The sequence below is a fragment of the Quercus lobata genome, chromosome 6 (genome assembly GCF_001633185.2).
Source record: "Quercus lobata isolate SW786 chromosome 6, ValleyOak3.0 Primary Assembly, whole genome shotgun sequence".
Classification (NCBI taxonomy): domain Eukaryota; kingdom Viridiplantae; phylum Streptophyta; class Magnoliopsida; order Fagales; family Fagaceae; genus Quercus; species Quercus lobata.
Genome location: NC_044909.1, coordinates 34,164,928 through 34,173,734, shown reverse-complemented (window position 1 = coordinate 34,173,734; position 8,807 = coordinate 34,164,928). Strand labels below are relative to the sequence as shown.

Genomic DNA, 8,807 nt, shown 5'->3' with positions numbered 1-8,807 from the left:
TGGACCATCTTTTCCTCAAATGCCCCTTCGCAAGAGTTTTATGGTTTGGCTCGCCACGGAACATTCGTTCTGATACTATCCCCTCTATTCGGCAATGGTTGATAAGCATTCTTGAAAAATATAAGGCAGGTAATGAACAGGAGGATAATGTTCTTACAGATATTAGTGCCACTCTTTGGGTGATTTGGACTTATCGAAATATGGTTCTATTTGAGAATAAAGCTGTTGACATCCAACAAGCCATTTCAAGCACCAGTTACTTCATGACAGAATGGAAAATAGAATTAGATGATTACCTTCAAATTGGTTCAACACCTACTGAAACTACTGGAAACCAGTCTACATGCAGAACTCAGAATTGGCAAGCAATAATTATAGTAGATATAAAAAAGCGTTCGCACGAAGCTATTTGGAATGGAGGTGCCTTTGTGATCAAAAATCGTTTAGGCCAGTCCGTTCGTAAAGGTTGTTATTCCTGGCATTCCAGCAATGATGAAACCAACTTACTATCCACAATTCGAGAAGCTTTGTATGAGGCGTGGAAACAAGGTTTCAGGGAGGTAATCCTTTTTCTACAATCAAATCATGGAGTAAAGCTAATTCAAACACATTGCTTGACTAGCTTGGAGAATGTCCCGATCATGGAAGATATTGCAACATTACAAAAGATGTTTAAACATATTCACGTCCAAGTTGCTCCTCAACTGGTGCTCCAAGAAGTTCAGGGATTGGCAGACATGGCGACAGTATGCTTTACAAGGCTCACCTGGATATGATTTGTTTGGTGGTAACAAAAAAAAAAAAAAACTGCATGTGAATTGCTATTTAAATTACCATATAATAAGTAGAAATTGATCTCGTCATACCATTTTGGAGGCAAATTTTATCTATAAACATATGATGTATATCTTCTTTTGAAAATTATAAAAAATATATTAATGTAAAGGGAAAAAAAGATACGTAAAGAATGTAATGGCCAACTCTTTTTAAAAAAAACGTGGTATGTAAAGGAAAAACCTAAATATTATTACCAAAAATGAATAAATACAAACTAAGCACTATGGAGAGTCGATGTTTGGCAGGTCCATAATAAGAACTTATTCAGAAGAGTAAGCTACTTTGCATCGTTAGAGATATTACTATTTATTTTCTATTATTAGAAAGTGATAAAGCTTTTCACCTTTTTCTCAGTGCAAATTACATGTATTTAAAGAAATTTCAACTCATTCTCAAAAAAAAAATTCAACTTTGCAAGTGGCACTGGCGTTCCTATCTCATGAAGAAGATTCATAGCAGTCCAAATCAAGAAAGCTCATTGCGTTACCCATGCTTCATGCTTGGGACCACAACTCAAAGGCATGCTTCAACCATGAGAGGACGTCCACATCTCAATACTTTTACTACTGTCCGTCTATCCCAAACTGTAAAGAAAAACCACTATGTTTGTTAACTTTTTTTTTTTTCTCTCTCAATTTTCTGTTTTTGGGATCAATTTTTAATTTTCTAACTTAAAAAACTTATTTGGTAACCTAAAACAAGTAGGAAACAAAAATAGTTTTTATTTCTCAAAATACAAAGGAAAATAAAAACATGCTTTTACATGTTTTCTATTACTAGTTCTTAGAAAACACAAAGAAAATAATTTGCAAACCACAATTAATGAACCCGCGTCCTAGTTCGAATCCACTGGCAGCAAAACACAGAATTTCAACAATTTTGTTTCCTCTCTTTTTCTCTTACATGATGGGTTGTTTCTCTACACTCCACTCTGTGAAACTCGAAGATCTCAGAGAAAAGGACCACCTTTGTTCATGGTTGCATCAATATATTTCAAGGGGCTTCAATTTGCTTGCTGGTGGCATCAAATTGTAAACTTGTTTGCTTTTTTGCTCCAAAACAATTTCTACTGATATGTTTGTCTTGTTAATTAGTAGGCCATGAAGTAAGTTTGCAAATTTTAGACCCATTTGCCTTGTATTGCGGCTTATGATTTATCACTCTATCTAATCTATGACTATGGCCTCTATCTGATCTATGACTATGGTTTATTTGATTAGCGGCTATTAATTTATCTGATATGAAACTAGAGGCTTATGGTTTATCTGATGGTAAGGTAGAAACCATTTTGTTTAACGTTTGGATTTGCAAATACCATGAGTTAAATTGGCACCATATATTAAAATAATAAAATGTACTTAAACAAATTGACTAAGCCCTTGAGCATCACTGGGCATTTGCTAATTCCTGACAAGAGGCAACAATACTCCTACTAAATAAGTCATAGTTAATAGTTAATTTATTTGTGTGAGGCCTTTTTTTATGAAAATATACAACCATATTTACTGAACAATTATTTTTATAGTTGGAAAACTGCTTTATTTTTTGAAGTAACCAAATGTGTTTTTGATTTTAAAAACATGTGAAAATTGTTTTTTGATTTTATTCGTAAAAATAAGTTTTTGAAAACAAAAAAAAAAACATTTATCAAACATAACCTAAGTTTTTTTTTTTTTTTAATGGGAACTAGGGTTTTTTTTTTTTTTTTTTTTTTGGGGTAACAACAACCCCCCCCCCCTCCCAAAAAAAAAAAAACTTTCACGTTTTGCAAAACTTGTTGATTTGGTGGTTTTAATAATTGAAATTCAAATACAGCAATGTTGCGTTTGGAACTTTGGATTCAAGATGTTGAGCTCTTGAAAGTATTAGTAATTTAGTATGAGTTTTTTTTTTTAAAGTAAATAATGGGAGAAGGGGAGATAAGATTCGAACCACAAATACACATTCACATACTCTCTCTCTCTCTCTCTCTCTCTCTCTCTCTCCATATATATATATATGGGATCTAAAATTTATAGTTTTGTGGTTAAATGATATTGTCAAGACTCTCATGAAAGAAGATAATTTGAATTACATCTCAATCCACTCACTATAAGAATAGTATTAATACCTTTTAATTTCTAATTGTTTCACATTTATATATTACAATGAAATATGAGGGATTTGAACCAATGGCGTCTCCATTATAAATACCAAGAGGTGTAAATTAAGCTACAAAACTCTTGGTTTTTTTATTAAAAAAAAAAAAAAAAATTGCTCTTAGTCCATTGTTGGCAATTAAGGGGGGGGGGGGGGGTGATAGAAAATAGATTGTTGAGTTTTATAACATGAATTAAAAAAAAAATTAAAAATTAAAAATTAAAAGTGACTCGCTATTCAAAGTCATGTTCATTTTAGGAACCACTAGGATGTATAGGTTAAGAATTAGTAGATTAACTATCAAAAAGAATATAAAATGCCCAAGGAATGATATTGTAAGAAAATAATCAAAATGGTCAAAGAAAACTAGGAAGGGTCATCGTTTTAATGCCATTGAGGTAAAAAAAATTTGAAATCAAATATGTAATTCTAAGGGTCTTATAGCTCAATTGACACCTTTTAATGTTCCTAATAGAAATATTCAAAGTTTAAACCCCTATCATCTTTAATTGTAATTATCTAATTATTTTTATAAAATCACACATATAACTTAAATGTATAACTAGGACCCTATTGATAACTATTTATTTTCTTCTCTTGATGAAAGACTATACAAAGATGCTTTGAGAATTTGAATGGTTCAAATCAAAGAGAAAAGAAAATAGTTATAGGAAAAGAATAAGTAGAACAAGAATACACAAGAGATACGTAATTCGGTCTAACGGCTTATGTCCAAAGTATAGAAACCTCAATAGAATTTATATAGAGATTATATGACTTAGGACTATATGTAGATGGGTTTTACATTACTTAGTGGGCCCTCTTGGGCCATTACATAAAAGGTGGACTTTTATTGAGAGTTGTAAACTCTCTCAAGAAATTCCAATTTTTCAGATTAAAGAGAAAGCATGTCATGTTTTAGGTGTGTATGGTAAGTCTCTAATAACAAAACTCAACAATATATAAGTCCCATGTGTTGTGAGAAAGTTACAAACTTCTAGTTATCATTTTTCCTTCTTTTTTATTTTTAAGATAGATAGAATTCTACATTAATACCTTCAATTCTTAATGATATTGTAAAATTTTGTTTTCAAAAAACTTTTTTATTTTACTTTATTTTCTGTTTGAATATTTATTTTCATTATTTTATACCATCACCTTTTGTTTTTGCTGTATCTATCACTCAAACGTTACACTTTCACAATTTAATAAATGTTTTATTTTTTAAAAATCATATGATAAATTATTGTTGGGACTTTTTAGGCCACCAACCTTTACTGGCTACGAACAGTGCTCTCCCAATTTGAATCATCCGCTTAAACACTTCGAAATTTTCCCACACCAGAATTCCAAATCAAAAAGAAAAAAGCGGGACCCATATATAGACATTATTGTTAAGGAGAGCTTCGTAGTGAATTTCTATTAACGCAACCGTATCGAGAAGGACAGGAACGACTTCACATAAGAAAAGTAAAGAAACCTTTCATTGGAAATTTCAGAAGATTCCGTACTTTCTGTTTGTTTCTTTCTCTATCCCTTTCCCGTACACTCAATCTCTTTACTCTGTTTTGACATTTATATTCCATTTCCATCAACTAAATATTTATTTTTCAACAAGAATTTCCCTGATATTTATGTTCGCGCTAGAATGACTTATTTAGTTTTTGTTAAAAATGTGTTAAAATATATTTATATTTTAAAAAAATGAAAAAAAAAAGTAAGAAATATAATGTTTTAAGAAGTTGTACAGCTAAAAGGTGAAACTGTTGCCAAACACTCAATACCCTTAGAGAGAGTTTGGATTGCGTCTCTGTTAGTAGGTTTTGTACGCTATTTATAGACCCACAAGTATTATTTTTAACAAAATTTTCATTAAAATTGACTCCTACGATACTATTTACATATTTAAAAATTATTTAAATATAATATTTTCAGTTTTCAACAATAAACAGTATCCAAACAAACCCTTAAATTATAAGTATTGGTGAAATATGGGAGTAAAGACTTGGGTTCAAGTCTCCAAAAAGAAGTAGGAAAAAGTTTCACACACATATACACTTAAATTAAGTTAGAGTATAAATTATATAATATATAAAAAAAATTATAAAAAAAAGGTATTTTAGTAAATGTGCCGCAAATTGAAATTATGGATTGCTCTCCATGTGAGAAGTGCTTTTGTTTATTCTTTTTTTTTTTCTTTTTTGAAAGCATAAAAATGTTTATCATGAGTCATGACTTTGCTAACCCAACTTTCAAATTTTAAAACACCAAAATTGCAGTCTTTAGTTTACCGAACAAAAAACAAAAGAGTAATGCACCCAATCGTGGACATGTGGACCGACACATCTGTCAGAATGGAAACCAATCATAACACAACACGTAAACAAGTGAATCGGGGCGGCTGAAAACGACTGAAGGAGCCGGCTCTTCTCTTCTATGTTTACCCGGTACATACAGATAACATTTTTAAAAAAAAATAAGACAAAAAACCGTCAAATATTGGAATCCGAAATACGTATTTCACACTCTCTCATTTCGGTTTTGTTGTCCTTGTCTCCGTTTTCCCAATTTTGTTTTGTTTTTTTGTTTTTCTTTTCTTTGTTGATGACAATATCCCTACTCTCAACCAAATTTACGGGCCTAGTAGCTAACGTGTTTTTGAACGAACTGTTCTACTTGGTCCTTGGAGCCCGTGAACAGTAGATGTGCTCTAGAGTCTAGAGGCAATCCCGAAGTGGTGCTTTATTTCATTTATTATAATGTCCTAATTAAAATTCTATTTTTTTTCCAAAAAAATATCTCTATAAAAATCAATGAACTTAATACCAATATTTTTTCTAATAGATGGATGGATTTTGAATCCAAGTTATTCCCGTGAAGAGAATAATAAAAAATTAAAAAATAAAAAGATAATACATGATGATGCTTGAATCGTCAATAAAGATGTTTGTCCAGATGGAGGTCGTCCGCAGCTTATCCTGATCCAAAGACAAGTTGAAAATAAAATATGGTCACCGGTGTGGCGCCTGCCACAGAGTCTCCGATGCCAAAGTTAGAATAGCTAGAGTTTGAAGAAAGTAATGTGGACATATTAGAAAGTTTTTTTAGTGTACCTTTTTCTCGGGCTTTATCAATGGGCATATATAGGAGCTCTCTTCCTAACCGTTGGCTTTGCTTTAATGGTGGAATCATTGCCAGAGTCGTAACGCCTATGCGGGGTATTAAATGGACAGAATTATCTTCCAACGGTACTGAAGACCAATATTTCTCTATGTAACGCCTCGCCATAACTGAGGGACGATGGTTAAGTCTTTGTCAGACAGTTCTTCCTGGGCTTGGCTGATTCTAGTATCGTCCTTGTCTATCGTCCCTCTAGGGTGGATGAATGTATTTTCGAAACCATCAATACCATTGAGGTAAAAGATTTTTGAAACGTTTTTTGTTAAGATAAAAAGAAATTTAAAACCTCACTTTTTCTCACTTTTTCAAATTTTTTCAAGATTCAAATATATTTTAGCACACTTTTAACAAAAAAATTTCAGCAAAAAACTAGATAAGTTGTTCCCAAACGGGCGCTAAATCTAGCCTATTTTCAAAGTCACTCTATTACAATTTCTCGATATTGTCGTGAACTAAGGAGAATCAAACAAAACAACTAACTGGATTAATATCTTCAATCACAACTCGATAGGGCAATGGACAAGGGCCTTATGATTTAGAGAAGCATTCCGGACAGGGTGCACCCCTTAGATTTCTAAATCTAGCTTCCTTAGCCTAGTTTAGCACCTCCCTTCAAGCCATAGCTTTGACATGTGAATTCTCTCCCCCTAATTAAGTAGCAATATATCATAGCCTGAAAATTGTGCCTCTATGACTATGATCTTTGACAATTGCATTATGCCCCCTACCATACATCTTTGTCCATAGTCTCTCAAATTCAATAAGTTTAGAGTCACATAAATTTCACAATTGTCTTAGTGACAAATTGTTAACAATAGATAAAAAAAAGTTATGTTAATAGTTTGCCCAAATAATAATCAATAAAAAAACTCTCAACTCATATATTGTTAAAATTGTTGTGTTTATAGTATTAATCTTTAATTTTGTATACATTCATTAGTAAGTGTACCCAACAAACAACAACCACCATAGAAAACCCCCAAGTAGCAAAATTTTGTTTGGTATATCCCAACGTCATGCTCAAAGCACATCGTTGAAGCACATGGACACAATTCGTCATCTGTGAGTCTTCAATTTCCCAACCTCACATTATTAAAAATCTTCGAAACAAACCACACTATCGTCAAAAATATTTCTGAATATAGAGAGATTTTAGTTCTTATAGAATAGCTAACCCTATCACGGGAAACTAAGATCCAAAAGTTTCATACTTGCACACTTTACATAAAGCCTCTCCCACACTTTTGCAACAATCTAAGACACTCCAAGGGCATGCTCCAATATCTCATCAAAATTCTCAAATAGCTCATAAGTAATCAACAAATTACCTTTCTCAAACAACTTGGCTTTTGTTGGTAAAATGTTATCGCAAGCTTGCCATTTGCCTTGTCCTCAAGTTAAGTCAAGTTGATTTAGGGTTCAAATTGAAACCCAACCCGACCACATCAAGTTGAAAATATCAAAATTTGTTGTTGACTGAGAACAACCACGATCTCTCTCACTTAATCTACCATGTGTGGCTATCAAATTTGGTTGAAGTTGACAATGATGGATAACGAAAGGCTATGGGGAGGAGATTGCCTAATGAAACCCCTTTTATACCATCACTGATCGGGGAAGGAGACCACTCAATGCCAATTTATGACACCTTTAGCTTCATTTAAAAAGCTAATATTTGTTTGGCCAAGAGTTTTGTATCTTAATTGTTATCCCCGAGTGTTTTTAATGGAGTCGTTCATGATTCAAATCCTTAATCCCAATGTAGTTATCAAATTAGATACATAAAAGAAAAGGCTAATATTAATCTTTTAGAGCAGTAGCAATAGGGTTGGTAAAAGTGTAAAATAGCTATTTTACACTCCCTAACACCAAAATAGCACCTACAACCCGGTTGCTATTACTAATTTACATACTTGCTACAATTTGTTGTTAACTGTAGCTAATTTGTAAACGTAAATTACATTATTTAATTCACATTCTCTCTCTCCCTGCCTCTTCTCTCTCTCTCTCTCTCTCTTCTTTGCCTCACCCATTCCTCCATTGCTAGAGCTCAAGGTTCAACTTCTTTTCCTCTCTCTAAACTAAATCTCCCTCTAAATCTCATGCACTCTCTCCAAAGTTTTTCTCTTTCTTTCAAACCCTCACATTCTCTCACATTCGAACCTCTCAGCCCAACCATGGCTGCTTATGACCACTGGCAATGGTCTTCTTTTCCCCATTCACATTTCTCTTTCTTCTTCTCACTCTGGCTCTTCTCCTTGAAACCCCAACTCCAACTAGCCTATACCTCCATGGTCGAATACCATGGGCTCAGCCATTCAATCACCATGATCCATCATGAAAAGGATCTCACTGATTCTATGGCCGAACCTTTTCTTCTTTCTTTATCTCTATTTATTTATTTTGTTGTTTCTCTTTGTTTGATATGTGTCTTTGGGTGTTTGATATTTTGTTTGAGGTGTAGGGACTTCGAAATTTTGTTTGGGATTTAAGTAAATGAATAGTGTTGGTTGTGATGTGAAAAATAAAACAAGGGGTGCTGGGTGAATTGTGAAATGTTATTGTAAAATAGATAAAGTAGTTTTTTAGAGTGTAAAATGAGAAATGTTTTAGAAACTCGAATGTAAATGCACTAAAGTTTAAAATATAGA

General features: G+C 32.8%; 1 protein-coding gene across 1 annotated transcript in view; it reads left to right on the top strand.

Annotated features, from left to right (window-relative positions):
• Positions 1-776, top strand: part of LOC115950161 — an 801-nt gene extending 25 nt beyond the window's left edge. Inside the window, exon 1 of the mRNA XM_031067409.1 lies at positions 1-776. This exon is cut by the window's left edge and continues 25 nt beyond it. Coding sequence (XP_030923269.1) covers positions 1-776 — 776 coding nt within the window.
• The last annotated feature ends 8,031 nt before the right edge of the window (positions 777-8,807 follow it).